At 41.1% G+C, this 15,780-nt stretch overlaps 1 protein-coding gene across 2 annotated transcripts in view; it reads left to right on the top strand.

Annotated features, from left to right (window-relative positions):
* LOC145402254 (small ribosomal subunit protein mS39) overlaps window positions 1–15,780 on the top strand; it is a 29,177-nt gene that overhangs the window by 6,709 nt on the left and 6,688 nt on the right. For both annotated transcript variants that reach the window (XM_080274378.1, XM_080274379.1), the window contains exons 6-11: window positions 349–445; window positions 2,316–2,450; window positions 3,926–4,127; window positions 5,532–5,659; window positions 7,607–7,698; window positions 12,207–12,315. In XM_080274378.1, coding sequence (XP_080130504.1) covers window positions 349–445; window positions 2,316–2,450; window positions 3,926–4,127; window positions 5,532–5,659; window positions 7,607–7,698; window positions 12,207–12,315 — 763 coding nt within the window. The remainder of the gene's footprint in view (window positions 1–348; window positions 446–2,315; window positions 2,451–3,925; window positions 4,128–5,531; window positions 5,660–7,606; window positions 7,699–12,206; window positions 12,316–15,780) is intronic.

Below are 15,780 nucleotides of genomic sequence, written 5' to 3' on the forward strand. Positions count from 1 at the left end.
TTGATGATTGTCCTTCTTTTCATTTTTGTGGATATTTTCAAATTATGTTTTTTTCTCATAGAGGTACTATGGTATGGGGTTAATAACTGAACAGCATTATATCCTGATATATATTTTGCATTTTATTCTTGTGTGTCTTGAAGTATTTTACCAGCTGTATTTTTTGAGACATTGTTTATTGAAATTGGTCTACAGGTTAATGAGTTACAACGAAAAAAATTTTAACACTGTTTATCTCAAACACTGATTTGGCATGTTTGTCGTTATTTGACTAAATGCCTCATATACGAGAATGAAAAAGATTATTTCATTAGGCTTGTATCATATTGTCATGTTTACTATTAACAGGGACAATGGAGTAGCAGAAGAGATCTTTGAGTCCATGAATGAGAAAAGTCCTGCAGCTTACTGTGCACTGATTCGTGGCATGACTCAGTATTATCAGGTGAGAACACAAAACACTTAACAGTCAGCAGCTAATTGATTCTTAACTCCTGTATACTGTAAGAAACTGAGTCTTCCATCATGAATTTCTTTGTACAATAGCTAAAACTTAAAGTATAGCATGACTTAAAATACTCAAGATGCTGGTTTACTTTGGCCTCCTCTTACATAAGTTCACAGGTACCATGGTCTTATGCAATTGCCTGGTTGTTGCCTGTTAAACCCTGCTTATATTTGATGATATAATCTCATGCCAGGCAGGATGATTATGCTTTACTGCTTATGTGTAGTGTACTGTGTCCAAAACTGCTTTAAGGTCATTCCACATTTCACTTTTGTTCCCAAAGCCTTCTTGAAAGTTGTTTGCAAATAATATACCCTGAAGGCAGGAATTACTCATTGTTCCTCAGGTTGTAGGAGATATGGGCTGCAGATATTTCACTTTCACATTTGGGTGGAAATCATCCAGGTGTGTTGGACAAGCAGGACCACCAAGATGCTAGTTGTTTTATGGTACTTTTCTGCTTCAGAGATAAAATGTCGATAGAATCAGTCTTTGAAAATTCAGAGGGTAATCCAGGTGTTGGGGTTAGACTTCCCAGTGACGGAAAGTGAAACCAAAATACAGTACAGTAATACCATGGACATGATGGGTTTTTTAAAAGCCCCTTGGATTTTCATCATGATACACTAATTAGGGTTGGAGATTGCAATCACCAGCAGCAGTTCTGCCAGCTGGAGTCAGTCTGTCCTCTTTTTTTTTTTTTTTTTTTTTTTTTTTTTTTACAGGATTTTTTCTTTTTTTTAGAGTAAACTAGTCCCATTCATAGTATTTTCATGCTAGTAGCCTCCCTTCTTGATAATGTCAGGCTATTTTTTTTATTTATTTATTTATTTTTTTCCAGCCCACCATCCACTCACTCGATGTAGTGCTGCTCTTGGGTGCCTGCCCTTTTCTTCCTTCTTTCCATCCTTCCTCTTCTGTCATTCTTTCTTTCATTCTTTCCTCTTCTTTCTGCTTACAGGTGACTACACTGAGTGACAAGCCAAATGGTTTCCTGTAGACCAGGAAACCATTCGCTACACTGGGTGGTAACCATATAACCAAATTATGGCATGTGGTGGTTGAGTGGGCAATTAAGGTGCTGCAGTCGGATTGAGCCTGTGTTGGTTTATATCCAAGGGATGGTTGGGGTTAATTGCTCACGTAATGCCAGTCAGGGATGAGAGAGGCTGGTCGCTTTCATCTTAAATGTCAGGACCAACTTGCCTAGCTCTGGGCTTCAGTGCTCCTTATGGGGCAACACTGATATAAATGATGAATGAATGAATGAGTTAGATATAGACCCACTTGATGTAGTGCTTCCTACTTCTTCCTTCACCTTTATCATTCTTTTTGTGTCTGCCCTCCTCTTTTCCTATTCCTCCCATCTGTCACGTTACTTTTTATTACTCTTCTTTTCAGCAGGCTGTACATTGAGTGACAAGCCTAATGGTACAGGAAACCATTTACAGTGCTGGGTGGTAACCATATAATCAACCCATACATGTTCCCCAAGTGTCAACAAGTGGGCTGGCGGAGGGTTAGTGCCCCTCTCTGTAAAACAACTAACTCAAAGACAAACGGCCATCCCTTACGTGATAATAGTGTCTGGCAATAGATAGATAGATAAAGGTCAACTTCACACTCACCTGTTGGATAGTCATTCTGTCATCAACTACGGTACATTTAAAGTGGATACCAGATCCTTGTCATTTGCTTCCCTGTTCATAGGGTTATTCATCCATCCATTTCCATTTGTCATTTCCTTGGCTTCATCATTTCCTTACATGGCATTCATTCATGGACCCATTGTGATGTGTGTTAAAAGGTTGACCGTGCATGGAAGCTGTACAGTGAGTGCTGTGAGAATGAGATACCATTGGACACCAACACCTATAACTCCCTCATCGGTGTGTCCACTTTCATGCGCGATGCTCCAGACCTTCGCTGGCAGCTGGTTAAGGTAAGTATATAAATGGTATTAGCTTCTTCAGGGTGTAGGGGCCTGAGGCTATGCTACCACAGGCCAATACATTTAACTCCTTCAGCCTGATGGTGAACAAACCTACTGATTTCCCAGTCATAATTATTTGTCTTCAGAGAAAGGAAAAGGGGTGTGTTAAACAATCAGATGTCTTAATCTTTTTACAGATATAAATAGTATTATTTTTTTAAGCAGTTCTAGGAAAAGAAAGCACAAAAGCTTCCCTTATTTTGTTCTTTTTGCAAATCTACAATATAAAGGGAACTTTCTGTCTGTCTGTCTGTTTGTTCACAAACTACTCCCTCAATTTTCATTTTACCTGGCCATAACCTTCATACCGGTACTTGGAATCCTTATGACCCAAGGAAGGTTTTAAGAGACTGATGGTTTGAGGGAGAGGGCAGAGTAGTAAGAGTCAGATAAATCAGGAGGGGGAACAAGAGAGAGAGAGATAGGGGTAGGGGACAGGAGGAGGATGATAAATGAGGAAGGGGAGGGGGAAAGCTGGGTACCCTTCTAGTGAAAATATAAATTACAACAGGGAGTTAGTTGCAAGTTTTTGTAAATCTGGCCACATGCAATCCTCATTACAAGTTAGGGATATGATCCAGAAATCAGTACCAGTACCTGTATTGCAATTTTCTTGCAGTTGATACATGAAGAGAATGAAATAATAATGGTTAGCAGTAATTGTTCTAGTGTCACTTTCGTATGAAATATGAACCCAGTGGACTGCAGGCTTAAGTTGATCTCATGCAATTCACCATCCACCTTTTGTGGGATAGGGAAGTAGTTGAGGAACATTTGTATAAGCAGGCTTTTGAGCAACTTGGTTATATTGGTGCCACTGCATGAAGGCTTCCCTCTACAGCTGTATAATGAGTTATTCAGGGATAGGTTGTACATTGCTGAATAAAAAGCAATCTTAGTAGGGAAAGCACTTATGTGGACTTATAAGTTTATGTGATTTAAACAATTCAATAAGTTGTGAGAAAGTACTGGTAATTGTATAAAGAGGTGCAGGAGTATGTTCTGTATGCATAGGGAGGGACAAAAGTTCACCTAATATTTTACCTCTTCTGCTTTCTCACATTCCTTTGCTGCTTGAAATTCCTAAGCTGAGAAAGTTTTGGCACATTTTTCTGATGATAGATGGTTATTTTCGATATAGTGTCAGCGAGGAAAACGATGGACATACCCAGTGTGTGAAGTACAGGGTGTATTAGTTGATTAACTTTTGTTCCCTATGTAGATACGAAAAAGGTAAGATACTACCCTGGGAAAAAAACATGGGATGAAGTGCTGAAAGACAGCCCTAGTAATGAGTTTAATTAGGCAGGTAGCAGATGATGCAGCTTAGATACCTATCATAAGGCAGTCCGTAGTGTACACATACAAACATGCAGAGACTGTAAAATGATGATGATGTGAGAATTCACCCATTCCTTCCACAGGACCTTCTGACATCAATGGCCACAGCTGGAGTTCTACCAAACCTAGGGACCCTAAACAGCACCTTGGAGGCCTTGAATCAGCTGGGCATCTGGCGACAAGCACGGGAACTGAGTCTACAAGTCTTCAGGGAGTTCTATGACCTAGGAATCAGGCCATGTCTTGCCACATACTACTATCTCTTGATTATACATTGTCGAGAGCGTGAGTGTCATTTTCTTTTCTCATAACCCGAGGTGATTAACCCCCCGATGCTGGGCTCCCTGCACCCTATCCTCTTCACACAACCGGGCTTATTTCGTAATTTGGATTTTCCAAAAACCATATTTTTTCTTACAAATCAATCACAAATGATACAAAACAGAAAAGAAACTTGTGCTTACCCTCTGCTGGTGTATATCTCTACTAGTGTGTGGGTACCTGACTGCAGTCAGTACACGTGTACAGTACTTTGCCCCCCCAGAAGCCTGCCCACCCCCATCCCCCCATCCCATGTCTGTCCAAGCTAGCCTCTCCCCTCACCCTCGGGCATGCGAGAGGGCCTGCCACACCACTTTCAGTGACCTGGCACGTTTTTAAGTTGAAACTTGCCCACGAAATATGAAAACATCCTCAGAAGTGAATTGGCACCTGTTGACCACACGTCCTCAGACGTGAACTGGCATCAGGGGGTAAAAGAAAACCTTTTTAATTACCTTAGGTGTTACTGAATGACTGAAAATTTTGTCGTCACAAGTGTGTTGGATGGATCAATATACAGTATTCTTGACTTGGACACAGTTCAGTGTAAAATAAAAACTTTACACACTGAACGAGTGACCAAGAGTTCACTTCCAAATTGTCAGATATATATCAGAGCTTTAAAACTGTGTTGATCACTTCGAAATTTGGACATATTATCAAATGCATGAACCTTGACATATCATATTTACATGATTTGATGATACAATAACAAATGGCACAGTTTCTCCAAGATTACCAAGTTCATTCTTACTGTCACTCAGTTTCTTGCATACTCCAGCATCTGGAAGATAGTGATCTCACCGCACAATTCTATACAGTACGATATCATTCATCAGGGAAGACATCAGTATGCAAGTAATTAACCCATGAACATGGAGTTGTGTTAGGTGTTGCTAAAAATCCTTACAAAATAAGCATTAGCTTTGTTTTCCTTACCCAGCCAGCTGATTCTGACTGCAGGTATTGGTAATCAGTTTAGTACTGGCAAAAATTTGAAAGCAGTGCTATAGCAGTATGGTGAAATGGTTCAGAGGCAGCCTTCTCTGTAAGACACAAGTATAATTTCAAGTACAGTATCTCTAAATATGCAATTATTTACCATACTAAAGTTCCATTACCTCTAACCCTGATTTATCAAATTAAGTGCTGTAGATTGGGAGAACTGCAAATCAGCTTTTAAGGTACTAGATATAAATGAAACTGTGAGTGTCAACATTTCAAAACTGTAATTTAACAAATTAAAAGAAAAAAGAACACATTAGTCAACACATGATGATTGACAGTTGTAGTAAGTGAATGAAAAATTGTGTATTTTGGAACACGTCCTAAACACATAACAAGAACTTAACATGTTATACTCTGCAGGAGGCCCCATCAGCCACATCCTACTGGACATTTTAGACAAAATAGAAGGGTCAGAGTTCCAGGTTCAGCACTTGAAGGACACTTTCTTCTTTGTCACTGCCATGGATGTTGCAAGGAACCACTTAAAGGTGTGTCTGGTGCTCTGCATAGTTAACCCAACCAGTTGCTTTTCATTTTAGCGGTCCTATTTACGTGTCACATCCACCATCTTATTCTCCCCACTTTCAGGCCATAAAGTGTCTGTTCTTTCACTGGTAACCTTCCTTTTAATCTCTACTGTAGTTTGTACATCTTAATTTGACACTTTGGTTTGTGCAGGAGGTGGGGCTGGAGTGGCTAGGGTAAGGAGAGGTTGGAGGAAGTTCTGGGAGCTGTTGCCTCTCCTGATATTGAGAAGGCTCTCTCTCCATGCTAAGGGAACTTTGTATGGAAACCATTTACTTTGCTGGGTGGTAACCATATAACCAAATCTTGGCACCTGGTGGATTAGTGGGTAATTATGGCACTCCAATCAGATCGAGCCGGTGAAGGTTTATATCCAAGGGATGGTTGGGGTTTATTGCTCATGTAATGCCACTCAAGGATGAGTGTGGCTGGTCACTCTCATATATGTCAGGACCAGCTTGCCTAGCCCTGGGCTCTAATGCTTCTCATGGGGCAACATAGGATTGGATATCGAATGAATGATTATATGATCAGCTGAGAAGAATCAGAGAAACCTGATTCACCATTAACTGATGGGCAGGACATTCTATCCCACAAACATTATAACTTTTTAAATATATTTTATTTTGCTTATGAAGTGGAGCTGAGAATTTGAGTGACTTGAATACTGTTATGAGTGATAGATGTTGTTGTTAGCTTTGTTTTTGCTGCTGCTATGTCCCAATCTGGCCAAGTAGCTCCATTGACCACAAGTAAGTAGCCATTTTCTTGTGGCAAAGATCACCTTGTTAGGGCCAGAACAAGGTCCTTCCACATGGTGTGGCACAGGGAAAATAAGGGGCATAGTCCCAAAGAGGATGAGTTGTGTATAGGAGATATGAGTATTACAGTAGTATTAACTTGGACTTTGGCTACTTGGTAAGTGTTTAGTTCCCTTTGTGGGAGTGCAGTGCAGGCCAGTTACTAGGCTTTGACCCCATGTCACTCCCATGGTAGTACCTCCCGGGACAGTGGTGACCATCCATCTACTGCATTTAGTGTTATGTGTGATCTGTTTTACTGTGCACTCGACTAACAGTTCTGCTTTTGTGCTTTTCTGTGCCTGTATATGGATCCTTTTCAACCTATAAAAGTTGATAAGGATAATTGATTATGATAAACTGTATGAACTGTACACTGCTTCTTGAAAACCCATTTCCTGTCTCCTTTCAGTGTTTACGTCACTTGTTAAATATACTGTCAGTTGTATGTGAAACACTTCAACATTATCATCCAGATCTCCTTTCCCACCCCAGGGCAGGGTGAGGAGTAGCAACGTCCAGAGAGCCCAAGTTTGCCCAATCCATGGACCACACTTTCATTCAAGCCCCCAGAATCCTGGCTTTTATCTGATACACCAAAAACATTCACAACATTCTGTGGCTTCACATGAATGTATTCGATAGTGTCAGTCTGGACACTGTCACTTTAAAGAGGGGTGCCAAATCTCTGATCATGCACTTCTCACAACATTCATCCGGCCAGCTCGATCTCTTGTCAGTCCCCTAACCTCACCGACTTCTATACCTCTTTTCCTCACACACTCATCCACCATATCCCTCTACTTTCTCCTTGACCTACCTCGCCTCATCCCTCCTTCAAATTTGCTCAGATATACCTCTTTCACCACATAAGTAATGAAAAATAATAAAAAAAAATACATGCAGATGGTAAAGTCTGTGAAGTGGAGCTGGGATTCTGGGTGCTTCAGTGACGTGTGAGTGTGTGGCCCATTTCACTGGGCATTCTGTCGATTTTCCTCCCAATTTTATGTTTTCTCATTCCTAGTTTTCTGGATCCTGCCTTACCCCATCCATTGATGAGAAAGTCGTGGTGATGGTTATGAAGCTACCAGCTCTTTTCTGTTTCAGAGTCTTGAGGTGGCCCAACGTGTTGATAGAATACTGAACAGTGGAGACAACCATAAGTTCATTGGTGACTCATACAAGGAATCTGTGTACTAGTAAGTTGCATTTAATCACTTACCCTCTCAGTATTGTATTTCAGTTAATGCCAGATGATTTTAAACAGCTGAGTGAGTCATTGGAGCCTGAGTGAATTTTTTCACCATTAACACTTTCATGACTGGGACAGTTCTTGTATTCCATTCCAGCAGAGTGAGGCCTAGAATGCAGAGAGAGTTATCCCCCTCAGTATGAGAAATCTCCCCAACACTGTCATGAAAAATTCTGGATTTGATAAAGAATTAAATAAAAAAGTTATTACAAGAAGTGTCCTGAAGTTAATACTGTAGTGTGATTCTGACTCCTTTCTAAGATGTCTCTCCAGAGCTGGATGAAAGTGTCTGTATTTTTGCAAAAATGAAACATAAAAAGCCACTATACTGAAGAGATGGAGATTGATACAAACCCTTCTTTCTTATATGAGTAAGACACCCTGAGGCTGAATTAACCTGTTGGGGTATAAGCATGAATGAAATAAAAAAAGTAACAAGTGAAAGTGTTAATACAGATTATACCTAACCTTTTCTTTATGAGGGCTTTCTCCTTAACTGAATTCAGTAGAATTAAAGTGTAAAGATTTCATTGTAATGAATGGGGCGGGACAGTTAAAAAAAAAAAAAAAAAAAAAAAAAAAAAAAAAAAAAAAAAATATTTTGCAAACTGCTGGGTATTATTGTTGGTTCTTCCATATTTATGCAGTCTCTGTTTGTTACTGGATCTTACCTCACCCCATCCTTGAGTGTAAAAAAAAAGTTCAGGATGTTTTTTTCTTTCCCCTTGCACATAAAGTACTAATATGTTGCCCTGTGGGATGCAATTCTTATATGACAGTCACCACATCAGCTCTCCTCATCTTGCTGACTCCCATCAATCTAACTTTTTACTGCAGTGTTGGAACTCTCTTACATATTGCTTTAACTCTGGACTTTGTAATTCTCACCGTATCCTTACATGATACCCTCGTTAATTCATCCGCACAGTACATGTGCCTGTCTGTCCACACTTTTCCTTTTTCTCCAAGTTCCTACTCCAGGGTTTAATTTGGAGTCTCAGTTTTACATGTGTTCAGCTGGTCACCTTTGGATTAATTTTCCTCAGACCAGCTTTCTCTCAGTCTAGAATCTTCAATCTGTAGATGTCCAGGCATCTCGGAATTAGTAGATGTTTATTGTGGCACTCTTGTTGATCTTGCCTTCAGGACAGTTCTGAGCAAGTTTTAATTCTTTGGTTCCTTTTCGTAACCTCTTCCATCTTAGGGTGTATTTATTATTAACTGTAAATGGTTTTGTTCAGCTTTGGCAACTCCTCTGAGTGAAGGGTTGGAAAGTCCCTTTTTTTTAACACAATCTGAAAGTGTTGGAAAATAAAATATACGTAATCATACTGAAGGGATTAAAAAAATATGCAGTGGCCTTTCATTAATTAACTGAAATACATCTTGTATGTTGACACTGAGGAAATATGGTCCCTTATGTTGTCTCTGCACTTCATCCTGATTTTTCCTTCTGTCCCTCCACCTTACCACCATACATAGCCCCTTCTTTCATATATTTCCCCAACTTTCCATTCTGCCGTATATCAGCCCTCCACTTTGAAGTATCTTATATTATACAGCACCTTTCCATAAATACTGTACTCCTCCCACTGTGTTTTTAGTTTAATGCCTATTCTTTTAAGCCTTTCATCCTTTTTTATACACCACCCTACTGTATCTCCTGTCTCAACTTTTCTCCTTTTCACCTTTTTCTTGGTTGACTGTTTACTCCTCCTGGACATTTGTAACCCTTCCTCTGCACCATGTATGCACTCATCTCATTTTTGTATTACCTTTTTTGTGTGTGTGTGTGTGTGTGTGTGTAATTAATTTCACCGGGTAGGTCAGGAGCACTTGATGGTCATGATCGTCAGCTTTTTACCCTCCCGGAAGGGAGCTGAGAGCTCATATAGTCCGATCCAAGGGCAAGGCTGTGACCTTCACACACGCACACACCCGTCCCCTTGCTCAAGGGGGACAGTAACCACCCACTTTGTCAGTGAAACTTTTCGCAACCTGAGCGAGGCGCGAACTCCCGCCCACCAGTTGGCAAGCGAGAACGTTACCACTGCACCAGCGAGCGGTGTGTGTGTATGTGTGTGTGTATTTTCATAAGCAAAAGTTCTGTGATAATCCCATACCAGAATAATGGCCTGCTTCCCATAGTTCTCATTTCTCCTGCATGTCAGAAAATATATTTCCTTTTCATAGCTGCATGCTTCATATTGCTGTCACATCAAAATATCTTTTAATACCTCCCCCCATCTTTTTCTTTTTTAAGATGCATTTAGTGATTGATGGGTTACATGTTTTCTCTTTTTGTGATGTGAAATGTGTTGTGTCATTGATGGCATACCCATCCCCCTCCTGTCCATTGAATGACTGATGAATAGGGAGCATGATGTCTCTTAAAAATGTGGTGCATTGAATGATAGATGGGGTTCGTCTTCACTTTCAGAATTATTAGGCGCATTGTGGTTGATGGCTTATGATTTATATATATGTAATCATATATATATATATATATATATATATATATATATATATATATATACAGTATATCATTCATCATCATCATCATCATCCGGACCTCCTTTCTCACCCAAGGGCAGGGTGAGGAGTAGCAGTGTCCAGACAGCACAAACTTGTCCAATCCAAAAAGGCCACATTTCCATTCACTCATCACTCAAACCCCTGGAATCCTGGCTTCACCAGATACGCCAAAAACATTCACCACATTCTGCAGCTTCACACAGCATATCCGATTGAGTCAGTACGGACGCAGCCATGCTCACAAGGGGTGCCAAAATCCCTGATCACACACTTCTCCTCACAAAATTCATCCAGCCAGCTCGATCTCGTCAGTTCCCTAGCCTCACCGACTTCCAAATCTCTCTTCCTCACACACTCATCCACCATATCTCTCCACCTTCTCCTTGGCCTACCTCGCCTCCTCCCTTCTTCAGATTCGCTCAGGTATACCTTTTTTACCACTCTATTGTTATCCATTCTTTCCACATCATACCATCTCAGGACACTCTTCGATTCTGGTGTCCACCGACTTCCACACTCCACACCTTTCACGAATCACATTACTTCACATTATTTCGTATCCTATCCACCCTCTGTACTCCACATACATTCCTCAGCAGTCCCATCTCCACTGCTCTACCTCTTGACTTTTCATTTTTCATGCCACACCATAGTCTCACACCCATATGTTAGAGCTGGCACTAACACTCCCTCATTTAAGCCTCGTGCAGCTTCAACACTCAAGCCTTAGTTTCTTATCAAGGCCTTCATTGCACCAGCCACTTTTTTTTCCTTGTGTCACTCTGCTTTCAACTTCTTTTGCATATTTTCCTCTCTTATCTATCACTGTACCCAAGTATTTGAACTCTCTCACTAATTCCAGTCTCTCTCCATTCACTGTGACATCACATTGGGAGTCACCTTCTCTCTCAGTAACCATCATTTTACTCTTCTCTACATTTACTCTCAAGGCACACAGCAAAACTCTGCACTAACCTACCAAGTTCGTGTCCGATACTTGCAAGCAGTGCTGCATCATCAGCGTACAACAAATTTGAGATATTCCATCTATCACCATTCATTACCAGCGCCATCCCTCTCTCCATTGCTCATGTTTTTACTTCGCTCATCACCCCATCCACAAATATATTGAACAACCAAGGGGACATCACACAACCTTGTCGCACGCCCACACCGATCGTGAACCACTCACTTAGATACCCATCAACCCTTACACATGCTTCCCTACCATCATAAAAACTCCTGACAGCACCTAATAGCTTACCATCTACACCATACATGTGCAAAACTTTCCACAATCCCTCTGTCTACTTTGTTGTATGCTTTTTCCAGATCCATGAATGCCATAAACACCTTATGGTCCTTCTCACAAGCCTTCTTTGCTACCTGTCTCTGCAAATACTTGATCCACACATCCTCTGCCACTCCTAAAGCCACCCTGTTCATCACTCACTAGGACTTCTGATATCTCTCTTACTTTCTCTATCATAATTCTTCCATTTACCTACACTACCACACTCAGTAAACTTATGCCACAATAATTCTTGCACTCACTTCGCACACCTTTATTTTTGTACAGGGGTACAATCACAGCATTTTTCCACTCTGCAGGCACAGTTTCACTCATCCATGCCTTCTTACCTATCTTCAGCTTCATTCCACTCTCTCCACTACACTTAAGCATTTCTGCATACACTTCATCAACCTCAACTGCTTTCCCATTTTTCAGCCGTTTCACAGCGCTCTTCACTTGTGTATTTTGTGTGTGTGTGTGTGTGTGTGTGTGTGTGTCTGTGTTTTGTGTGTGTGTGTGTGTGTGTGTGTGTGTGTGTGTGTGTGTGTGTGAGAGAGAGAGAGAGAGAGAGAGAGAGAGGTGCATCAGTCATTTGATTGATGGCTGCTTTCATGTCTACCACCCAGCCGGCACTACTTTGCACTGAGCTGCTCAATGATGCCAGTGGACCAGTTGATGGAAATGTATATGGATTTGGTTCCCCATATCTACACACCAGAACCAGGCATCATGGAGGTTAGACATGCTGTATGCTTGTTCATTTTACCTTTTTGGTAGATACAGTCAGTAGTACTAAAAGCTCTTGTTGTTGCCTTTTAAAATATTATGATTATTTTTTTCTTTTACCCAACAGTAAATTACAGAAAGTGTACCTGTCAGTTTCATTGCTACTACAGACTCAAAAATCTGATAAGAGTTTCTGAAAAACTGTCACATTCCAAATTATTTTATGTGATGATGGATGTTTGTCACATGCAGTCAGGGCATTTTTTTTTCTTTCTTTTTTTAAATTCAAAAGAATAGATAATAAATGTTAATATAAGGTATTTCAGTGTACAGGTATTTACTTTTGATGGTACAGTATTATAGCCGATGTGTCAGATGATTTTCTTGGTAATCATTTCGATTCTACACACCAAAATTTTCCATTTTCCCATAAAGCCTTTGTACCCATGCATTTCAGTTTTGTGAGTTTGTACTCTGCTTATCAAGCTGATTTGCCATTAACAATACCAGTCATGTCGAAAGAACTCTAATGTTTGGAACATCCCTGACTTAAGCCCCCATCACACATTTCACAATTGAACCATGACAGCGCCACTAATTCAATTAATAGTGGCATCGTGGTTCTGACTCAGGGTCTTTCATGATCGATCATGATACTTGTGACACACTTAGCAAAGGCCACGATAAATTAATGCAAGAGTTAATATATCGTGAAGCTCCCAGATTTTTTTACGCAATGTAGCACTACTGTAAGTCGTACGTGACCCTATCATGATCCTCGTTGCAGCCAGATGACTCTGTCGTGGCCGTCGTAGGTCCTTTCGTGACAAAAAAAACTGTTACAAGTGAATCACAATAGCCCTACTATATGTCGAATGCGTCACGATAGATGCAAGCATGAGTCACAATAGAGCTAATAATTTTGACCATCATTTGATGGTTAACATAAATGTCACGATGGTCCTAAGATGGAGTCACGATAACCCGAAGAATACGGTGATTGAATCACGATAGAGCTAATTATGGGTCATGATAGAGTCACGATAGACCTACAAACTTTTCGCAGCCTTGGCGATTTGGCAACCGCTTGGGCACACGTGGCAGAACAACCTTGCCGCACCCCTGTTGGCGGCTGAGACAGGACAGGACTGGGCGTCTCCTCGATCCAGCTCAAATGCTCGGGAGGGGGTGGGGCATGTGGGCATAACTCTTGATGCAATCGTGGCATCATCATGACACTGTCATGGCGTTACTGTGGTGATTGTGGCCTCATCGTGACAACAAAATGACCATTAAAAATATGAAAATCTGCCAGTTGTGACTCAGTCTTACAGCAATGATGACTCCATCATGACCATCTTACAATCATTGTGACACATACTTACAGTCATCGTGACACTTGTTTGTTATCGGCATTTATCGTGGTCAAATTTCATGACTGCACCAATAATTGAATTAGTGGCGCCATCGTGGTTTGACCATGGAATGTGTGACGGGGGCATTATAATGGGTACTACAGTAACACATTATCTGAATATTGGTCAGTAAAGTCCCATTTTATTTCTTCAGTACAGTATTTGGTAGACAGACCAGTAAAATTTTGTAATTCTATTGCATAATGTTAGAGCATTTAGTTCAGTTACCTTTCCTTAACCTTTTCAATCCACTGATATAGTATATATATTTTTTATTTAACTCTTGCTACATCCAGACGATTTTATTCAGTGTAGAAGTGAGTTTTCTGAGTTGTGGATTAAATTTAGGTTTCACTGATTCCTCCACTTAAAAAAAAAATCTCCCCTATGATAAATACAGTGAACCCTGGCTATAATGGACCCCAGTATAGCAGATACTGAATTTAACAGACCCTACAAAGGACACCAAACTTCTTTCAGCTCTAACAAACAATGTCCATTAAATTGGGTGCAGTTGGTCACAGCACATGTTTCCTACCTCTTTACTTCAGCCAGGCCTGAAATTGCCCTCTCCCTGTTGTGATTGCTGAGTTGTACGAACAGTCTGTAGTAATACTATACTAGTCATGAAGACATGCTGTGACAAGGATGTGAAATAAGCTGCAAAAGGGCAAAATTGTGGGCAGTATTAGTGTAAAATGAGTATAGTTTACATTTCTAGTAATAGAATATGCTGTTGTACTCATGTATTTTCAAACACATTCTTGAAATACGACCTCAGAGGGATCATCGGAGAGTCTGCTGTATAGACTAATTGTATGGAAGTAGGAGGAATAAGCCAGTAAAATACATCACTTGATTCAGGGGGTTAAACGGTGCTAACGTTGTTAATACAAAAGAGGGAAACAGGTTTTTACATAATTTGGAGGAGCCAGAGCCATAGCAGTTATTCTTATATCATAATACTATAAAAGTGCATTGAGCTCCTTTATTGTCATATTTGAGGCCCTGAGAAGCAGAACTCGCCAAGCGCCACCCCGGCCAAAAACCAGGTTATTATAGCATTGTCTTCCCCCACCCTTCCCCTATCTGGAGAGAGACAGAGGCGGGAGTTTTTCAAATATCCTCAAGGTCGTATTCGCATGTTAGTGCACCACACTTTCGACCTTATTGCTGCGTCAGATGGTCTGAGGCCCAAGCTTGGCTGCAGAACTAACCAAGCACCCACGCCTCCATGACAGCTGAGCCCGGCCAATCACGCTCGCCGTAGTGTCCCACCTTTAGCCCCGCTCTGCCAATCACCGTGCGTGTTGCTCGTCACCCTCGCGGCAAAACACAGCTGGGAGCATCAGAAGTTTTTTAACTACGCATACCACTGGATTACTCTCCAAATTCTCGTGAATTTTGTGCTTTTTTTCAGTGTTGTGGCTGTACCCAATCATCATGAGTGACAGTGATAGATCTAACAGTGACAGTGATAGCTCTAGCCCGCCGCCAGTCGTCAAGAAGAGGCGTAATCCAGACAAATGGGCAGCTAATGTGGCGAAAAAAAGCGAAATCTTGGCGAGGAATGTAAAAGTCGATTCACTGGCAAAACTATCCATGCCAGGAAGATTGGTCCGGCGTGCAATGATGGGTGTTTCGGCAAGATACCAGAGCCAATTCGTGAATCTATACATAAAAACTTCTGGGATAAGAGTGATTGCAAGGTGCCATAACCCACCAGAAACCACGCCCACCTGTCAAATTCTCAGAGTGCCGCCGCTTCGTCTTCACTCTATGCTGTCGGGAGGGGTACCTGGTGTCAGTCGGATATGAGGACCCCTTGCAACTTGTTAGACTGATGCCAGGTCAAGCAGCATACAAGCCATCAGCCTTTAACCTCTCGTTAGTGCCACTCACCCCCAAGTACCCCAAACCCATCAAGATCCAGGGTGACAAATTGAAAGACATCGACGATCTTCTTTCCTTCATTCCGCCTGACCACAAGGAGTACTTTCAGCAGCTTTTTCGTGTCCAGAGGGAGCTGGCTGAAGTTGCTAACCATCCCTTGGACTCG

This window comes from Coenobita brevimanus, chromosome 57 (genome assembly GCF_032717465.1).
Source record: "Coenobita brevimanus isolate Jiangsu-jjx chromosome 57, ASM3271746v2, whole genome shotgun sequence".
NCBI classification, from domain to species: domain Eukaryota; kingdom Metazoa; phylum Arthropoda; class Malacostraca; order Decapoda; family Coenobitidae; genus Coenobita; species Coenobita brevimanus.